The sequence below is a fragment of the Panicum virgatum genome, chromosome 9K, assembly GCF_016808335.1.
Source record: "Panicum virgatum strain AP13 chromosome 9K, P.virgatum_v5, whole genome shotgun sequence".
Taxonomy (NCBI): domain Eukaryota; kingdom Viridiplantae; phylum Streptophyta; class Magnoliopsida; order Poales; family Poaceae; genus Panicum; species Panicum virgatum.
The window spans coordinates 65,690,786-65,711,055 of NC_053144.1; the positions used below are offsets into that span (position 1 = coordinate 65,690,786).

At 48.6% G+C, this 20,270-nt stretch overlaps 3 protein-coding genes across 6 annotated transcripts; 1 reads left to right on the plus strand and 2 right to left on the minus strand.

Moving 5' to 3' along the window:
- Positions 1–557: 557 nt before the first annotated feature.
- LOC120647130 lies at positions 558–3,840 on the minus strand. Of its 4 annotated transcripts, XM_039923773.1 has the most exons (9): positions 3,460–3,840; positions 2,523–2,784; positions 2,245–2,297; positions 2,098–2,134; positions 1,805–1,870; positions 1,454–1,552; positions 1,225–1,378; positions 1,071–1,147; positions 558–978 (listed from the first exon to the last, which is right to left on the minus strand). In XM_039923773.1, the coding sequence occupies exons 1-9, from the start codon at positions 3,558–3,560 to the stop codon at positions 916–918; spliced, it is 912 nt and encodes a 303-aa protein (XP_039779707.1). In that variant the 5' UTR covers positions 3,561–3,840; the 3' UTR covers positions 558–915. The 4 variants fall into 4 exon arrangements, with proteins under 4 accessions (XP_039779707.1, XP_039779706.1, XP_039779708.1 ...); XM_039923772.1 differs by having other exon boundaries at positions 1,071–1,378; positions 3,460–3,803; XM_039923774.1 differs by having other exon boundaries at positions 2,523–3,788.
- Positions 3,841–6,559: 2,719 nt separating this feature from the next.
- On the plus strand, positions 6,560–9,330 carry LOC120647131. The gene is made up of 3 exons (XM_039923775.1): positions 6,560–6,665; positions 7,110–8,258; positions 8,864–9,330. Exons 2-3 carry the CDS (start codon positions 7,667–7,669, stop codon positions 9,178–9,180), a joined length of 909 nt encoding a protein of 302 aa, XP_039779709.1. The 5' UTR covers positions 6,560–6,665; positions 7,110–7,666; the 3' UTR covers positions 9,181–9,330.
- A 207-nt stretch (positions 9,331–9,537) lies between these two features.
- Positions 9,538–10,349, minus strand: LOC120647132. The gene has a single exon (XM_039923776.1). The coding sequence runs from the start codon at positions 10,162–10,164 to the stop codon at positions 9,844–9,846; it is 321 nt and encodes a 106-aa protein (XP_039779710.1). The 5' UTR covers positions 10,165–10,349; the 3' UTR covers positions 9,538–9,843.
- Between the last annotated feature and the right edge of the window lie 9,921 nt (positions 10,350–20,270).

Genomic DNA, 20,270 nt, shown 5'->3' on the forward strand with positions numbered 1-20,270 from the left:
AGGGACACCACTGCAGGGCACTCAACTGCAGCGGATCTCGTTCCGTCGGTTCGGGTCCGATCCGAGCTGGCGATAACACTGGTGCTCAGCCGTGTATAGTGAAACGAATAGTAGAGTAATATTTTTTTTTGAAACGAATATTAGTAGAGTAATATTACTGGGAACCTTGGAGTGGAGGTTAAAGTCGTTCATCTTGAATTTTCAGAAATTAAAAGGTAGAAGTAGACCGTTGGATAGGGCCAATTAATCTCGGTCGCCTGACTGTTGTATGCAAACCCTCGACCTCTCGATTTCTACAAACACGTATAATTTGCCGATCCCCAAATGTACCAGGGATTCATAGTGATTTTTTTGTGTTGTTATTCTACCACTATATAAGAACTCGGCACAGCTACAGGCTCCAAGCGAAGTAGCAAACCTCACCTCACATTCTCACTAGTCACTAGGAACTGCAAGATTCGATTCTGGTATATGTGGTTGCCAAAGTATCCTGATATCAGAAATCAGCAATGCGAGTCAGTGATGTCCATTTGGTGCTCAATTACTTGACAGTTGTATAATCAGCAACAAGAGCATAGTTACAGTATGAGATGCCCAAGAGTATCAATTTTCATTGCAGAATGGCGGGAACAACCAACAAACATTTGTAGGATTCACAAACTATACAATGACAGAACCTTTTGAAGCATTCAGATACCACAACATTCCGGGCATCAGAACTGTCACCGGGCTAGTGACAACCTCAAAACTCACAAACTTATGAAAACAACTTTCATCATGTACAAGATTGTAAAGGTAATCTTTGGCACACACCCTCTTGCTTTTCCAAATCGCCGAGGACTGGTGGCATTTCTCTGCACAAGGAGATGGAACAAGGGATCATGTCCCTTCTATTCCTATTCTAGTCAGCTCGCCCTATGAACCGAAGGAGAGTAAGCACAGATCTGATGCATGACGGGCACCATCCTGGTCAACCATCTACAAACAAGTAAACACCATAGGTGTTATTCAATTCCGACTTCTGTAACTGTAGAAAAAAAAATCAGGATTCAAGAAACAACAAACAATACCTTGAATCCTATCTGATTATAGAGACTCCACGCTGGTAAGTTATCTTTATGCACATGAATGTAAATATTTTCAGCACCTGCGATAAGGTTTGAGATATCAGTGGATCGTGCATTATCATCTGGCATGCTATTCCAGAACGGCTCATTGTTTTACCATTGATTCTTGCAGCATCTATGGCCAATAATAACATGTTACTGGCGATCCCTTGACGCCTTGCATATTTAGCAACGCATACATTAGTTAAATATCCAAATTTTGGCTGATCCGGCTGATAGATTCTACAGTGAAGAGACGGCCTTCCAGGCTCCTGTGAATAACTTCTAGATGTAACTTCCAAAGCCAGCAGCAGAAAAAACATAGAAAAGATGCTATTGTACCTTACCTCAGGAAATTTCTCCCCATGTAGAGGATGCCTTACACATACATCTAAGGTACCAACAACACTATTCAGGACGGTTCGCCTGAGGTCATCATTCTTTACCTGCAATATTAACCATAGGACACCAAGATTCTCAGCTGTAAAAAGTGACGAAAATATCAGTAAAACAGCTTTAATGGAATGTAAACTGAAATAACTGCACAATGAAGCTTTCATGAATCATTAGCCACTTGTAAGAGAGCCAATTTGATTCTTCATCATTCCGTGGGACATGTTTTATGAGCTAAGCATGCCGGAACCAAGACCTAGTAACAAAATTGATGAACAAATCAAACTGAGCTTTTTAACTCATACCGCAACAAAACATATATACTTTTCTCCGTGCTGCTTGCTGCATCGCTTCTTTAATGCATGAAATTCCTGCAATGAGATGACGGACGTTGATACATGTGAACCAGAACAGAAACTATTGAATGATCACAAGGTGACAAATTAATTAGAACAATTTATAAAATAACCTAAAGGAAGCCATTTGAACAGTGGTCATTATAATTTCCTAACATTCACTTTATAGAAAGAAGGTGTACATTTTATCTTAGTTGTGTTTAAGCATGTAAAAATGATGACTAAGGTGTTTACACAAGTACCTGTGATGCAAACTTTCTTTTAAAGCTTTCGACATAGCTGCAGGAAAATAAAAATAATGATAAAGTAGCCCCAAGGACCATGTTAACAATACTACGAACAATAAGGAAGAGAATGCAACATTTTTCTCTTAAAAGTATAAGACTTACCAGTTTCCTGACTGGTCTTCAAAGTGAACTTCTGCTCTCAACCATGCAGCAATCTATCAATTATTAGTAAGGAGGAACGTAACTTGTAAGGCATAGTGGTAGAGTAAATTATAATTCTGTGTCACTGAATAAAAGATGTCGTTATGCAAGCAATAAATAGCTAGCAGTCACTATCATTAGTAATCACCAGTTAGCAATCAGCCCAATACAAGTACATGTGGAAGAAGCTATGTCTGCTACCAGAACCAATGTCTAATATGCTGTAGAAAGAGTAATACCCAGTATTCCTCATCAATTACAGCCTCACGAGCAACATAGCAGCCAAATAATCTTTTGTATTTGCTTTCATCAATTGAGGGTCGAAGGCGATTGAACCGGAGATCAGATGGTTCGTTAGGAAGCAAAGGGGTTGGGACCACAGATGCCTTATTCGATAAACTTGATGAAAGCCCCGGGGGAGACAATCCTCTGGCAACATTGATACTATCAGTGACCATTTCCTCATTTCCGCCATTTGTGGAAATCACAGATTCATCTTTCCTGGGAGAGAGAAATGACTGCATGAAAATAAAGGAACAGCAGGCGTAAGATCTAAGCACGACGTTATGCTCAGCGCTAGCTCCATAGCTGAAAAGCAAGGACATATTCGCTGAAGACTTGGCTTCAATGCAACCTAGTAAGTTGAATTATAGGCCCTAATGTTGAGTATCCCATTCTAGCTTCACCATAGCAATTAATCATAAGTATCACCAAAAACACATAAGACCATCAGTACATTCTATACGCACAAGACCTTATAAAAGTTCTGCTGCATCTTTTTCTCTTCATTTTCTATATTTAGAGCCACAGTGGACCATCAGTACCACAGCATATTTACGTTTTCTCTTCTGGTTGAAGGATCACGTGTCATCAGAATCAGCACAATAAACGAGTACCATCCAGATTTCCCATAAAGGAAGGATAGTAATAACAGTGTGATCCTGCATTAGACGGATTGGTTGGTCGTTCTAGTCACGAAATCAGTCTGAAGGATGCAACCTATCTATATTCAGTACCAATAGCGCCATGAAGTTCTCCTGATTCCCTACTTCCTTGACCGATATGATTCTCCCGCCCTACGCCGCAATCGGCAGCTGGAACCACGAAATTTCTCTAGCGACTGCAACCAGAGACCGAATTAACCGAGCCACAGCAATAACCGAAGGAGGTGCTCACATAGGAGAGGCGGCGAGGCGCCGGTGGAGGATCCCCCGGGCACCGACGCCGCGCCGCGCGCCGGCCAGCGGCGGCGGCGCCGTGACGGCGCCGGTGGCCATGGTCGCGGCAGCACCCCCGCGCGGAAGACTGTGGAGGCAGCAGCAGCAGCAGCCGCGGAGCCCGCGAGACGAGAGGCAGGAGGCGGTTGGGTCGGCGGCGGTGGCAGGGGCGGCCGGAGCGGCGGGCGGGAGGGGAGAAATGCCGGAGCGCGCCGCCGGGGCTCAAGCAGGCGTGCGGCGTGGTCTGCCTGCCCCTGCTTGCGGCCGCGTCTTCCTTTTCGTCTATCCGCTTCGGCTGTTCTGTGGGCCCGGCGGGGGGTGGTTTGCTGGTCGTGTTTCGCCGGTGGCGGATGGCCACTTCCCTTCCATACAGAAGAGGGCTCGGCTTGGTCCGCACGCGCCAAGTCCAGTCACGCTGGTCCCTCCCGCCGCCTTCCATACGGCTAGGCTGGCTGGCTACACGATGGACCATGTTATCGGCTATGGATAAATTTCAGTGTACTCCTTTTGATGATTGTTCACATGTTACAGTGCATCCGCTCGAGAAAAGTTTTCCAAACGGATTGAACCCTACCTAGTTTTTTTTAGGCTGGGTTGGTATTCGATATTTGGTTAGCGGGTGGAACTCCTCCCAATATTCTGTTTGATTCCAAGAATATGGATATGAGTTGAGATAACAATCATAGTATTCTGTTTGATTCCAAGAATACAATATGGATTGAGATAACCGTTTATTGACATCGTTATATGTCACTTTCTGTACAACATTCTCTCATTTCTCCTTCCACTTCTTCCTTATTATACGAGAGCCACCTTCTCCTTCTAATAGAGGTCGGCTCCTCCTCCACTCGGGCCGGCTGCAGCGGGCCGAGCTCGCCTCGCTGTGCACTGCTCCTCCGCCGGCAGGTCGTGGCGGCTCAGGGTGGGCATAATTAACCGAAAATCGAAACTGAAACCGAAAGAATGGGTTCCCTATTCGGTTCTGATGTATTTCTCTATTGTTATTGTTCTCATTTCAATTATTATTCTCTAAACTAGAGAAAGTATTATCTAAATTTGCTATAGAACATGCATATTTTTCTTGCTATCTTAGCTTCCGGTAAAAAAGTCAGTTAGTTCGGTTGAAATCGAAACCGAACCGAAATAATCGAGAATCGAAATACTCAGTTTTTATTTTTGAAAATCAAATTTTTTAAAAAACCGAAGAATCGAACCGAAGTAAAGAACCGAAGCCCACCATGAGCGAGCGGCGAGAGCTCGCCCTGCCACGCTTTGCTCCTCACCAGTTTGTCTTCTTAATTTGTGGAACTATTCAGCTATCTTAGCTTGCAATTGATCTTGGGAGATTTTATTTGCACGTCCGGTAATTGTTATCGGTTGCCATTGCATAAAGATAAAGCTAACGGCAAAGGATGGTGCAAAATGCGTAGGAGGGTGTTTGGTCGTCGTTATTTGTTTCAAAATATAGACCCCTGTTTTAAAATTTCTCCAGCTTTGACTTTGATGTCAGTTGCCTGCTGGTTATAAGACTTATAAGAGCCTTACTAACATCTCAGATTTTGAGTTCGACTTCTTGTTAGAGCGAATATTATAGTATTTAACGATATTGTGCTTTCAGTAGTAGGCGACGTTTCTGTCGACAACGAGACACGTTCTTGGTGACTTTGCTAATAATCTCGAGAATTTTGCCGGCTCAGTCTTTGAGAGATGCTCATAGGGATGGAGTTTGCATATGTGAGTTTATAGAGGTGAGTACCTGCGTTGTTAGTATCTAAATTGTAGCGTGTAATTGTAAAAAAAACTTTAATTTTTTTAGGATTTAGAAAAATCAACACTGACAATACCAAATAAATTTATCATCAAAATATTAATTTTACCAAAAAATTAACATGACCGAATATACTTTAGATCTAAAGGAGTATTTTCAGGCAAGCAATTGATGGCAGGGCATTATATTGTGCCACTAAGAGCAAGGCACATTATATGGCAAAATAGTCCATATGAGTGGGTCCAATAGCAGGCAGCCCATAGTTATAGAAAAGGCCACAATGGTCCAGCTAGCTGAAAGAAGAGGAGATCGGAGGAAGAGATGCGGAGAGAGAAGAGAGAAGAAATAGTATTTTAGCCTATTCAGCCGATCCATAACACTATGGGTAGCTGCAACTATGGACTGATTTTCAGATAGGTTGCACAATGATCCAGCTAGCTGAAAGAAATAGTTTAATTACTATGGACTGCTTTTTGAGTACATTGTGGGTGCCCTAAGAGCATCTCTAAGATTTTTTTCTAAATTTCACTCTCTAATTTATCACTCTCCAACATATTTTTATATCTTGAGGATACTCTAAAAAGCTATTTCTGTTATCTATCTTTGGCTAGCTAAAGTCGTTTGACTATACCAGTACAGTTATTACTTCCATGGTCATACGTATTTGGACGTCGTTGCATCCAACGTGGAGTTTTCTTTTTGCAAAATACTCCCCCTCATTTGAGTTAAACCTGCAAAATGTAGAAGTTAAACCTGACAATATTGAATGCAAAGGGATAAGTGCTTTCTAGGGGCGAACCCAGCGATGATGGTCATCAGGGTCTTCAGTTTTTTACAACAGGATCAGTAACATAAAAAATAGTGATGAACAGTAAATTTATATAGAATTGCCGAACTTTTATAGGGTTGGCTGACCCCAATGGCAAGCTGTGGCTTCGCCACTGGTGCTCTCGAATCCAGCTCAGCACCCCGGGGAGCATTGTGGCAGCGGCTCAGGTCAAACCAATACTTAATTTAGATAGCAAGGTCTATTATCATGTCGACAATTACATACTTTCTATTTGGGCTTACATGTCTCAAATAAATAATTCAAATGAGATCAAGCAATTTACAAAGGAAAAAACTTCACATTAAACGCCACATCATTCAATTACGTATGGCTACAGAAATAATGACCTTACCAATATTGTTAAATGATTTTAGTGGCCATGATTTATACTTTTTGTACGAAGAAGTTGGTTTGCAATATGTTTCCACTTTAATCTCTTCCTGTGTGGTCTAATCTAGCATTACCGAAAGACAATAACGCAACGCAAGCCCATCCTCACCGTCGGCAAGAGGGCACGGCAAAAGCGGGCATGGCTGGCCGGCATAACCGTAGCCGGCGCCGCGCTAAGGTTTTCTCCAACCATTTTCTCCATCCAACTCCCCCCAAACATACTATTTACTATATTTTACTACCTCCTTCCAAAAGATTCCTCCCCCTATAACTCCTTCTCTCCAACCATTCCCCCCATATCTATTCCCCTTATATACTATCACTCATTAACTAACTATTTATTTAACGTTTTTGAATTTAAAAAAAATCATACAATATTTGTACTGTCATAATACATATTATCATCGTGTTACGGAGCTCAAACGGAATTAATATCGTGAAAAAACGGAATGATTAGAGATATAAGGGGAGTTGAAACTCACCCTATACATAGGGGGAGTTTCAACTCCCCCAGTATATAGGGAGCAGTGGGAGGAGCCGTTGGAGGGCTCGCTCCCCCAAAGCCCCCCTACGTTACGTAGGGTGGGGGGAGGGATACGGGGTGCCCTTGAGCTAGCCTAAGCAGGTTTCGGAAGCCTCCGATCCCCCCTCTCCCCAATCGTCCGGATCCTCCTACTCCGACCGCACCGCCGAGCTCAAAATTTCTTGTTCGAATCGGCAGCAGCAGGCCGCCGAGGAGAAGCCTGATCTGCGGAGGGGGGCACGAGATGCCCGGGCTGTGCGGCCCTTCCTTCTGGGCCTCATCCGCGGCTACTACATCGACGCCATCTCCCGGCTGCCCGCCGCCGAGCTCCGGACCACCCTCGCGCGCGGCCTCCTTCTCGGCGGGCACTGCTACGGCCCGCTCCACCCCGTCCACAACATCATCAACTCCGCCTGGTACGCCGCCGCCTTCGCGCCACCGACTCCGACTCCGACTCCGACACCATCGACGTCGACGTCATCACCATCGAGGGCATAAACCGCCTCGCCCGCCGCTCCCTCGACGGATTGGTTGCCTACCTCTGCCACCTCTGCCCTGCTCTTTCCCTCGACGACGCCCTCTGGCACCTCGGCCTCTCCCATGCCACCCTCCACGGCGCCGCCGCTTCCGCACGCGGGGCTGTGTCGTTCGGCCGCATGGAATTGGAAGCCGCTCCGTTCAAGGTTGCTGCCCGGGCGGCGCGGCACCCAAAACCTGCCGCGCTTGCTCTCTTCGCCACTGCGGTGCTGCCAGGTGCGGAGCGCGATGCGCTCTCTCTGCTCGCTGGCAAGCGCAGGCTCTCCTCCCATGACATCCTGCTCCTCTCCGCCGTGCTGCAGCCTCTCCCGCTGCCAGATGAAGCGCCGCCGCCGCCGCAGCCTTATCCTCCAAAGCTGAGCAAAAGGATCGACCGGATCATCGCAGAGCGGAGGAGGAGCTGGAGGATGTGGTACCAAACCCTGGTTGACATAGCAGATGCGGCGCTGCGCAAGCTTGCTCGCCAAACCGGGCCACGTTACCGACTTCATACAATCTATGGCGAAAACATCGTGCAGGCTGGGGATTGCTGCCTGGACCGATATTTCCACACCAATTTCATGGCCTGGCCAAAGGGTAAACAAAACAAAAGTCAGACTCCTGTGCACTTTTTTGCTGAAGCTCATAATCCGCCTTCGAGAAACTGTTCTGAAGAGAAGATCACCTTGTGCTGCATGCTAGTAAACGCACAACGATCGCCAAGCCATGTTGGTATGCTTTTGATGACCTCACATCGCTTTTCACCATTCATTACTAAAGTTGAGCACCACCTGTGAGAAGATATCATGCTCCCTTGCTTGTGTGCGTTGCTAATGCAATAGCATTGCCTCATCTGTCATAATTCTAAAAGTTCCTGTTCGAAACAGTTAATCCCCGTAACCAAGAAGCTTTTATTAATTCCTTTTTTTTCTTCCATTTCAAGATTTACAGCTTGATTAGTTCATATAGTTAAAAACTTTGTTGGTTGGCAAGATTAAATCTTCATCCGGATCTTGCTTAATGACAGAACAAACAAAGGGGTTCTGCAGAAAAAGAAGTAATAACAGGTTCAGGCTGATTTATATGCAGCAGGGGCTGCCTTGAAGCCCTTGACCGTCTGTTCTGTTGTTATATGTCGAGCAAAAGATTTTAGGATCTGCATGGTATGCATTGGAATGTCTGTTTTAATGTAGAATGTTGCAACCTAGAGATGCATTTGTTTTGTGCAGCCTAATGAGTACTGTGCCCTGTTTGCAAAGTTCATGATTTTTGTTATGACCTTTGCCTGGCGTATTGATGCAGATTCTGTCTCTAATCCTGCTTGTGCTCAAACGCAGATAATTGCATTGCATGTGAGAAGAGCAAGAGAAAAATCGATCATCCAAATGGCGAGGAGCACTTTGGCGGGCATCCACACAAGACGGGTGAAACTGAGGATGACTGTGATTGCCCAAGCACAATTGATGTGGACTACAGGTTTTTTGATCCCGACAGAGACATTGACCTTGTGAAGTGGTATGCTGATCAGATAACCTGCACCGAAACTACCTATTCTAAGCTCCGCTCAGATCATCCCAAGTGCCGCTTTGAAGAAGATGATGATGAAGTTATTAGAGAGGAAGATTTCGACATGTTTTGCAGGCGATGTATGTGATACGTTAAGGGAGGGAGAATGAGGTTGTCAGCACTGCGGCAGTGTACAGGGGGACGAGGGAGGCTCTCGTCTTCTGAACGTCTTCCACTTTTAGTTTCTTTCACAGTTAGAGCCGATAAGTTTTTATCTCGGTTGGTTTTAACACCGTTAGCCTAGGTTGTCAAACTAACCAAAGCGAGCCAAATAAAAGTTCAACCAAAAAGGGGCTAAGAAACTAAGCTGAATTTCTGCTAGAGCCAAGGAACTAATTTACTCAATCGGGCGCACCAAAATCATCAGTCGTGCCGCGCGCGCGCGCACGCGGAACTAGCTCGCCGCCCAAACGCCCGACAGCAGTAGCACACGCGGAGACGGGCGGACAGGAAACTCAAAGATTGCCGAAAATGTACAGATCCTGATGAGTCTCAAGGGGAGGTCAATCGTGCAGGGTTGCGGATTACCCACAAGATCAGGACTTCCACTACGCCAGAAGCACTTCATTCTACTTCTTAGAGAGGAGACCGTACGTATCAGAAGCAAATTTACATGCGCAGAGCCTGAACAAGTGCACCGGAAGGACGGGAACACATGTTCATGTTCTGATCCTGAGGCACATCCTCCTAGTAAAAGAACCCGGGAAGAGCGAGACCACCATGTCGATCGGCGAATCGAGGTAGCTGCATGCTATACATACATGGATGCCTTACACTTGAGCACGAAGCCGAGAAGCAGCAGCATGGCCATGAGCCCGCCGGAGGACCCCCACACGCGGTGGATCCAGTAGGGGTCGAACCTCACCACGCGCCGGTCCATGAAGCACGTCACGTTGATGGCCAGGATCAGCACCACCAGCAGCGCCGGCAGCCACAGCGCCGACCCGCCGCCGTCGTCCTCGTCGTCGTCGCTCTCCGCCGCGGGCCTCCGGTCGATGTACAGCGGCGACAGGACGGCCAGGACCGCCACCACGACGCACACCAGCTTCTCCGTGGAGGAAGACCTGCCCATGGCGAGCACTGCTTGCCTCTCTCTGCTCACTCTCTCAAGTCTGAAAGGCTATATACGACGGCTTGGTTTCTTCAGAATATATCTCTGTGCTAGGTGTGTTTGGCGGCTGAACCGATCTTGAGACCCAAGGAGAGGAACGAACCTTTCGATGTTATCTATCGCCAGAGCTTTTGACTAGCTACCTATCGATTCCCATCATGCAAAGGAACATGTTCAGATTGTCCTCCATTATTATCCGCGGATTGGTGGTGGGCGTTGGACTGTGACGTAAAGGGGAGAGATTCTTCCGAGCTAAGTGAGCACGGAATCAGATGCCGCGAGAGGCAAGCAGCTCAACAGCCGAGCCTCCCCTCAACTCAATGCAGTGTGCATGGCTACGGGCATTGGAGGGATCGAATCGGACGGTTGCGACCATCTTGCTGGAAATTAAAGGAAGAGTAAAGTTAGCGCCATGATCTTGTGATCACCATATGAAAAGCTTTATCGTTCTGGAAGCTGCAAAGTTGTGGCCGTTCGACGTCATAGGTTCCGCAAGATTAGTACAGCGGGTGTAGGAATCCGTACGGCGGCATGAGAATGCTTACGCGTGTTGGCAACCTGGCATTAGGGGACGGGAAGCAGTACTGGTAGGGAAGAACACAGACGTATCCGGATTTTGTTGCGGTGGTACAAGTAGCAGCGTCGCTTTTATCTGCTCATTTATTTGCTGTTCCGGGAGTAAACAGGCGTCAGGATTAAGGTTGGTATCTAATACGACTCATCAGTTGGTTTCTTCTGAAATGGGAAACCAAGCAGGTCAGGGAAGTAGCAAAGTGTGAGATGCAGACGAGGAGTTCCTCAAAAGGAAGTGGAGGGTGTATTGAAGGTCTGATCGATAAGCTTAGCATGCCGTAGGAAGGTGCTTTACTGAAAACACAGGTAGTACACGCAAGCTGACAGGTGAGGTTACGTGAAGTCCGGAATCCAGTATTTGTGTGTGAAAGAGATTTGGATACTCAACTAGTATGTGAGGTCGTGGCCATGGGCCATGGGGTGAGCTGATTCCCAACGTCGCTAACGAACATTTGCAGGATATGCTCCTTAGCTATCTAGACCTTCATAATTAGTCATCTCTTTGGCAATGTTTGTACAAACTATGCTGGTCGAATTGGTGGCTAAAATTTCCACTATGAAACTCTGGTAAGTTTTGGCAAGTAACTTTGTATGTTATGTTGCGGAAACACCATTCCATTTTCTGCCTGTTTGATGAGATTTTGTGCAACCAATCTAAAATATGTGTCATGAATCGTATATATGAACATCACGTAATGGGAGTTCAACATGTGAAGCCCCAAGCAAATAAAAGAACATGCCCATGCATGCACGTGCAAGTGTGAGAAGTCCATGCGGCTATACGAGTGCAGCGCCGGCGTATACGTATGAAGTCGTGTACGTGTACTCGAACTCGGCGCGATACAAGTGGAGGATCAATCACGTGTCCAGGCCCACATGGCAGCCGGCCAAGTCTAGAATATTCTAGAAGCATCAGTTCCCTCGCCGCGGTAACAACCCAGCGTAGTCCGCGCGCGTCATCCCCATCCGTTTAGCTTCTCACGCACGTGTGTTGAAAGGCTTCCTTGGTCAGGCCCACGATGCAGAGAGGTAGAATGGCCAGGAGCCCAGGATTCTTATCTACTCGTTGTTCCGTGTTGGTGGAGAGTGCTTCCGGGACGGACGAACACTACAACAGTGAAGAAGGAGCGCACCAGTCGAAGTGAACAACTCTAAGTCAGAAACGAGGCTTCGCACAGTAAATTGTATTCTCTCTCAGTATTCAATGTGTCCCATCAATGTACAGGGGTCGGGTATTTATAGGTGACGGTTCACCTACCACCCTCCGTTATTACACCGTAATGCCCTCTAACAACTATATTCCCGGGGTACAATCGTATTTTTACATCATTTGGTAAATTACATCCGAGCCTCTTCTACCCATTGGGCCCATTACAGCCCATTGGACCCATTACAAGATTCCCTGCGCGGCTTTCGAAGCGCTCACTCTTCGACGCCTTCCCTTCTGGTCTTCGACTTTGCAGTCGGCGCCCTGGTTTTCGCCGTAGGTGCCTCGGTCTTCGCCTCCCTCCGCTTCTCTTCGTCTTCGCATGTGGCCAACCGGTCTTCGCCGTAGGCGCCTCGGTCTTCGCCACTCTTCGCTTCTCTTCGTCTTCGCCTGCGGCGAACCGGTCTTCGCCGTAGGCGCCTCGGTCTTCGCCTCTCTCCGCTTCTCTTCGTCTTCGCCTGTGGCCAACCGGTCTTCGCCGTAGGCGCCTCGGTCTTCGCCCGAAGCCTGAAGCCCTTTGACTGCTCAGCTTGCCGAGCCGGGAGGAGATATTGTCGTTGCATTCAAATTGCGCGCGGGCCTTCGGTCGATGGACGAAGGTGGCGCCCCCAACAGTAGCCCCTCAGAGTCGTTGCCCATCCTTGGAGGGGCGATGACTTCGACTTCTTTTCCCCGAAGCGCCACCCTTCGGGCCTCGACCAATTGCTTCGCGGTCCATCGAGGCCTGAGACTTTTCAGTTCACCTGTGAAGCAACGGACCAGACATCGAGGCGTATTAAATGCATTAAAGAGTTAATCAAAACTTAACTTGACTTTTTTGTTTGATGTGTCGCCCGAGGTTTTCGGTGCGAAAATCCGACATTGCCCTTCCCTGCGCGATCCCTCCGCGAAAATTCTGGAGGGGTAAAACAGATTTTTCACGCCCCCCCTCCTATATAAGTGGGGGTGATCGGGCGGGGGACGGTACGCTTTCTTTGCTTTCCGGCGCCGAACTCTCTTGCTTCACTCTGCTTTTGTGCCTCTTCGTCTCAGTTTTAGCTCCTCTCCCGTCGTTTGCGCCACGGCGAACTCGCTTGGTCCTGCGATGGCTCCGAAGAAGAGCAAGTTCCCGCCTACCACCTTCTTCGGTCCGACGAAGATGACTCTGGCGATGCTTGGAGAAATGGAGAACCAAGGGGTACTGACTCCTGGCCTTGGACGTGTTCCACCGGAGACGGACACCTACGCGAAGCCAAGAGAAGACGAAGTGGTCGTCTTTAAGGACTTTTTTTCTGCTGGGCTTCGCTTCCCCCTCGACCCCACTGTCGTCGACATCTTCGCCCGGTACGGCGTCTTCCTACACCACATGACCCCGAACTCTTCCGCCTGCGTCAACCTTTTCATGTGGTTGTCGAAGACCTGCCACCTCGCCCCGACCCCGGAGAACTTCGCTCGGGTGATGCGGGTGCACTACCAGCCGAAGAGCATCTCCGTTCGTGGCTCTGACGGTGTCTCAACGGAGATGGAACCCCAGTATGGGTGCTACACCTTCGCCTTTCAACATACTGCTCCCAGCCCCGTCGGGGCGTCGAAGAATAAGTGGCCGGGGGACTGGTCTTCGTTCTGGTTTTACCACAAGGTGCCCTTCGACCCGGAGATGAAGCGCCACCCTTTGGTTGTTCAGAAGCTTGGAAATTTGGGTGACACCCCGAAGGTGGACGTGGCTCGCATCCCAGCGAATGAAGCCTTCATGACCGTCCTTCGTGAGGTGTCGAAAGTGCTCATCATGCGTGACATAATAGAAGAGTTCATCGCATGCGGGTGCTTCCCCCTCAGAGAGGGCTGGACCATTTCCTCCTGGGCTCCTTTGGAGAGGGAAGTTTATGGGCTTTCGATGCCCAACTTTAGCGAAGTCTTCGTACTTCGACAAGAACGTAAGTTTTTTTTGCGAGGACAATAATAACTTTTGTCTTCGTTTTCAGAAATAGATGTAGCGGAGGTGGAGACCTGCGCTGACGAGATGCTTGGACCAGTTTCCGGCAATGAATATGACTTGCTTCTGTCCAAACTTGCCGGCGCGCGAGGCAATCAGGTGTTTTCCTTTTTCGGCATCGAAGCCCCTCAGCGTGCTGCCGAAGCTCTTCTCGCTGTTCAGAAAGCAGGGGGAAAAGCTGGAGGTACCGGTGGCGTCACTGCCACACTTGAGAAGAAAAAACGGAAAAAGGGGGGCTCTGGCCCTGGCGGAGGGAAATGCTCGAAGCTTCTAGATTTCCTCACTTCCTCGCCCCTTCGCAGCGTTGGGGAGTCCGAAGACAACGGGGGAGACAGAAATCCCATCACCACTTCTTCGCCTCCCATTGCCGCTCGTCCTATCGCGGCCGTCGCTCCACCGCCGAAGCCCTCACTGGCTTTAGAGTACAGCGCCATGGAGCCAGACAGCGATGACGAACTCGTCCAGGAGATCTAATCTGTCCTGGCGACCACGGAGCCCCAAGCTAAAAACTCAGCCGCAGCCCCTTCGTCTCCGAGTTCATCATCGACGTCTTCGGATTCGTCGTCGTCGTCAAGCGGCGAGGACGTGGAGGGGTACGGTCCTGGACCCCAGGGACATGCCACTGCCCCCGAGACGGCCCCGACCATTGCTGTGGGCGAGGGCGGCCCAGTTCCTGCCGCCGGGTCTTCCAGCCAAAGGCCCGCGACGTTCACCTCGACAGAGAGCAGCGGCTACCACGTAAGCACCTCCGACCCTGTTGAGGTGGCTGCCTCTCTCGGGATGCCGGAGGCGAAGCTGATCGGGGACAACATCGTCGGCAGTCTTCGGTTTTCGAGCAGCAACCGGGAGAGGAGATTCCTCGCCGAAGCCGGCTCCTCCTTCGGCTTTCCCCTTATGGAGAAGCGCCTGATGTCCACCAGAGTGAACCAAATTCTTCAAGACGTTGAAGACCTCTCCTTAAATGCCTTCGTCGCTTCGCGCTGCGCCTCCCGTCAACTCAGGATTGATAACGAACGAACTTTGCAGTTGGCGAGAATGGAGGAGCATGTGGTAGCCCTAGAAAAGGAAAAAACTGCTCTCGAGGAGGCACTCGTTGCTGCACGTGCTGAGGCGAGGAACCATGCCGAGGCTGCTCGCTGGGACGCACTTGCTGCGGAGAAGGCCAAGGAAAATGCTGAAAGAGCTAAAGCTGAAGCCGAAGAGGCCCGGAGGGTTGCCGAAGCTCAACGTGCCCGTGGGAAAGATGTTGTTCAGCGATGGCGCACCGCTATCAGCTCCTTCGCAGATTTGGTGCAAACTGATATTCACGGCCTGCTCGCGAAGTTCGCTATTGACCCTCCGGAGATATCACAAGAGGAGAACGTCGAAGTGGCGGAGCTCTTCCGCTGGATCCGTGCCTCCTTGGCGATGCCAGATCTGGCGCGGACTTCAAATGCGAGCTGTCCGCTACGGTTGCGGCACGTACTCTTAGTGCTGCCGTCTGCCGTTTGCTTCCAGCAGAGAGCAGTGCCTATTCGACGGGCATCGTGAAGGCTCAGCTGCGACTTCTTCGGGACTCATGTTTTGAATGGCCTTCGCTGGACTCATTGCGCCCCGAAGCCCTTCCTGCCCTGCCAAAGAATATCGCCAAGAACTTCGTGAAGTACTTCCATGAAAAGGGGCGGCTACTTGTCGATGTTAAGCTAGAGCGCATGAAAGATCAGGTACCACTTCGCGTTTCTCAAAAGTATAGTTTTTGTTGCCGTCTTCGCTTATCGACATGCTTGATTTCTCTTAGATTCAAGAGAAGGCAGAAATCTTCGCTCGAGGCTTCCTTGGCGAGGCTGAAGCCGGCAACTTGCACCGCGGCGCTCCAGGCGGCGGCGAAGACGGAGCCCCTGGCCACGGCAAGGGCGAAGATGGCGGGGGGGGGGGCAAGCAGATGATGCGCTGAAGATCGGCGAGGTGTGATGACTAAAGGCCTAGTGATTTTTGTAGTAGTGTAGTATTGAAAACAGAAGTATCACTGTATCACTATATCTAACGCCGATACAAAACGTTTCTTCACGGAATTCCAGCGCAATTCCGAAGAACACGCAAAAGTTCTGTCTGAGCGCCGGCTTCGCCGTGAAATAAAACGTCTTTTGAACACCGATAGGCCTTATAAAGCGCCCATGGGCCTTCTAGAGCCGAAGCCGGAGCCTGTTGAAGACATGGTTGCTCCGCATGAATTCATGTATCGTCGCCAAGGGATTTTTGACAAAGGCTCTTCTTAACGATGGGGTGCCCTCGCTTGCAGGGGTTGAATTTGAAGCCTTTCTTCGCCGGACAGCCGAAGAAATAATAGATGTTGCGGTCCGCGAAGTCATATCTAACTTGGACCGCCTTATCTTCGACGAAGAAATTTCAGATGTAACTTCATGATTTAGTTTGTGTGGAGTCTTCGACTTAGCGCTTAGGGAAGAAATTTGTATCTTTCTTCGCTTTTGTGCGAAGTGTACACGTGCATTTTCTTCGCTTATTATTGCGAAGTGTAATTTTCCCTGTAACACGAACTATTTTTTTATATACAAATGAATATATGTGTGCTTCCTAGTTTTATCCTTTGACTGTGCAAACTTGTATTTTGCGAAGCGCCACCCCCTCCCCCTTTTGCACGGGCGGGAGGATGAAAGTCATCGACGCCGCAGTCGAGCGAGTGTACGTTTTGCGAAGCGCCACCCCCCCCCCTTTGCTCGACTTGCGGGGGGTAGATGAATTTTTATGTGAGATTTCGACTTTGGTTCTTTGCTCATCGACTTTCCTGCCCTTGGGCTCTTCGCTCGCAAGGACTTTTCTGCCTTAGGCTTTTTGCTCATAAGGAATTTTATGTCTTCTAATCTCTGCCTTGGGCTCTTCACTCATGAAGATTTGTTGTCTTCGACTTTCTGCCTTGGGCTCTTTGCTCGCAAGGACTTTTATGCCCCAGGCTTTTCGCTCATAAAGACTTTTATGTCTTCGAATTTCTGCCTTGGGCTCTTGGCTCGCAAGGACTTCTCCGCCTTAGCCTTTTCGCTCATAAGGACTTTTATGTCTTCGAATTTCTGCCTTGGGCTCTTGCTCGCAAGGACTTCTCTGCCTTAGGCTTTTCGCTCATAAGGACTTTGCTATTTAGTTGGAAGTAAAGCTAAGGGGTGCGAAGCCCCTATCCGGGATTGCGTCCCGTGCTTACTTCTTTCAAGCTTCATCGCTTGTTTTATGCGCCGATGACTCCCCTCTTCGCTTGGCGAAGAGGGATAGACGCTTCGGTGCTTTCACCATATTCCTGTTCCTGAGGTTTTTCTTTTCGGGGACCTTGCTTATATTTCACAAGGGGTTACACAGGGTTCCACCTCGTTAAAAACTTCACACCTTTGACATTCAGAGTGAACGTGCAAAGGCTTCCCCCGTGAGGAAAAGAGTACGGTCCCTTCGATACATTGTGCGAATTTCTCACAAAAAAAATTGCAGAAATAAATACTAAACTGTTGAGCCCCTTCGGTTATTTTTCTCCGTGAGCTTTTACATTGTTCCTACACATAGTACTTTTGCAGCATATCTTTATTCCATGAGTATGGGTCTTCGACACCTTCCAGTGTGCGAAGTCTGCAGGCTTCAGGTCTCCCCATGGAGGCGACAATGAATGGTCCATCCCACTTGCTATGCATCTTCCCTTTCTGTTTGGCCTTCGGGATTCTGCGAAGCACAAGATCCCCTTCTTGAATCTCCCTGGGCTTCACCTTCTTGTTCTTCCATCTTCGAGTCTCTTCTTGGTATTTGCTGAGGTTGATTGCTACTTGCATCTTTGCTGCCTCGATTGTGTCGATTGAAGGCTTTATATCTTCCTCTATATTGTTCGTCCCTTCGGACGTCCTCCAAGATTTGAGCTTGATTTCTTCGGGCATGACAGCTTCTTTGCCGTACAAGAGCTTGAACGGAGTAAACTTTGTTGTCCTTGACTCTGTCGTATTTTGTGACCAAATTACCCTTGATAACTCATCTATCCACTTCCCCTTCGGCAACTCGGTGATATTCTTCTTTATGCCTGCGAAGATAATGTCGTTGGCCCTTTCCACCGCGCCGTTCGATTACGGGTGATAGACCGAAGCGAAACATAGCTTCGTCCCAAGCTGCGTGGTGAAGTCTCTGAATGTGGTGCAATCAAATTGCTTGACGTTGTCTACAGTGACTTCTTTTGGTACGCCGAAGCGGCACACAATGTTTTGCCAGAAGAACTTCTGCAAGGCTCCGGCTATGATATCTCTGAGAGCCTTGGCTTCGACCCACTTCGAGAAATATTCTACTGCGACTGCAGCATACTTGTAGTTTCCTGGCGCTGTGGGCAAAGGCCCTACAATGTCGATGCCCCATCAAGCGAGGGGCCACACCGGAGGCAATGACTGCACTTCGTCTGGTGGAAATTTGCTGTACGGTGCATGCCTTTGGCAATTTGAGCATTTTCGGACCACTTCGTGCACGTCTGCAACCGCCGAAGGCCAATAGAAACCTTCGCGAAAAGCTTTGCCTACCAATGCCCTTGTTGCAATGTGCGAAGAGCACATGCCTGCGTGAATCTCTTCGAGCAACTGTCGGCCTTCTTCACAAGAAATGCACTTCAGGAGGGGCACGCAGACACCCTCTCGATATAGGTTTTCGTTGATGATTTTGTAGTTGCGAGCACGGAGAGCCATTCTCTTTTCTTCCTTGTCATCTTCAGGGATGAAATGCCCTCGCAGATAGGCCATTATGGTTGCCCTCCAGTCTTTGCTGGTTATGGCATTGATGAATTTTACAGGCTCTTCGGCGCAGTTGACAGAGCTCTGCTTCAATGTTTCAAAGAACACATCTGGTGGCAGAGGATCATATTGAGCTGCGACCTTCGCCAGTATATCGGCTTGCTTGTTTTGCGATCTTGGGAAGCTCCGTATGCTGAATCCGAGGAAAAACCTCTCCATGCCTTGGACGGCTGCCAGATACTTTGACAGCTCCGGCTTTAGTGCTCTATTGGTTTTATTGATGTGTCCGGTGATTAGCTCCGAGTCGGATCTGATGGACAGCTTTCGCGCTCCCAGTGCTCTTGCCTTGCGAAGACCTAGGAGCAGGCCTTCGTATTCTGCAACATTGTTTGTGCACCCTTTGAAGTCTAGCCTCGTTGCATATTTCAATTGTGTGCCCGATGGGGCAGTGAGGATTGCTGAAGCCCCTGCCCCATCTCTCTGGTATGCCCCATCACATTCAAGCTGCCATATTGATTATAACTTCGGTGTCTCTTGCGAAGGCACCGCTGGAGTCCAGTCTGCAATGAACTCTGCCAAGACCTGTGACTTGATTGCTGTTCTGGGGACGAAGTCAATAGTATGCTCTGCTAGTTTTGTAGCCCATTTGTCTATTCTGCCGGAGGCCTCCTTGTTTTCAAACATATCCCGAAGAGGGAATGAAGTTGGAACTTTTATCTTGTGACTCTGGAAGTAGTAGTGAAGTCTGCGCGAAGCCATGACTACTGTGTAAGCCATTTTTTCCATTTCTGAGTAAAGTAGTTTCGAGCCACTCAGGGCTTCGGAGATGAAATAGATGGGGACTTGCTTAAGTTTGCCTTCGATTAATCTCTCTTCGACGAGAGCTGCACTGACCGCGGCACCCGAAGAGGCGATGTACAGCAAGAGCTCTGCCTTCTCAGAAGGGCTGGTCATGACTGCCAAGTTTTCTATAAATGTTTTCAAGGCTTCAAACGCCTTCGCCTGTTCTTTGCCCCATTGCATGTTGCCAGCTCCTTTCAGTGCTTTGAAGAATGGGAGAGACTTTTCTGCCGACCTGGAGATGAATCTGTTCAGCGAAGCCAATCGACCTGTCAATTTTTGAACTCCTTTCTTTGTGGTTGGCGGCTTCATCCACCTGATTGCCTTGATCTTCTCAGGGTTCGCCTCTATACCCCTTTCTATGATCATACAACCCAATAGCTTGCCTCTTCGAACACCGAAGACACATTTTTCAGGGTTTAGCTTTAGCCCGTGCCGGCAAAGGTTTGCAAATGTTTCACGAAGATCTTGTATGTGATCTTTTTTCTTGCTCCGAACGACCACATCATCCACATATGTGGAGATGTTTCTGTCTAGCTGGTCCCCGAGCACCTTCTTGATCATTCTGTTAAATGTACAGCCTGCGTTGCGGAGGCCTTCTGGCATCCTGATGTAACAGTATGTCCCGAAGGGAGTGGTGTAACTAGAGTTTTCTCTTCGTCCCCCTTATTCATGAAAATCTGGTGATTGTCGGAGAAACAATCTAGCATGCTCAGCATTTCTGAGCCGGCCGCCGCATCGA

Bases quoted from the DNA above. Each gene is read 5' to 3' on its own strand.
- LOC120647130 (XM_039923771.1), bottom strand. From the start codon at position 2,888: ATGTCCTTGCTTTTCAGCTATGGAGCTAGCGCTGAGCATAACGTCGTG. The intron at 2,135-2,244 runs GTAAGTCTTATA...ATTTTCCTGCAG, and splicing joins GAAGACCAGTCAGGAAACTG to CTATGTCGAAAGCTTTAAAA. The intron at 1,553-1,804 runs GTATGAGTTAAA...TTAATATTGCAG, and splicing joins AGTATATATGTTTTGTTGCG to GTAAAGAATGATGACCTCAG.
- LOC120647131 (XM_039923775.1), top strand. From the start codon at position 7,667: ATGGAATTGGAAGCCGCTCCGTTCAAGGTTGCTGCCCGGGCGGCGCGG. The intron at 8,259-8,863 runs GTATGCTTTTGA...GCTCAAACGCAG, and splicing joins ACGATCGCCAAGCCATGTTG to ATAATTGCATTGCATGTGAG.
- LOC120647132 (XM_039923776.1), bottom strand. From the start codon at position 10,164: ATGGGCAGGTCTTCCTCCACGGAGAAGCTGGTGTGCGTCGTGGTGGCG.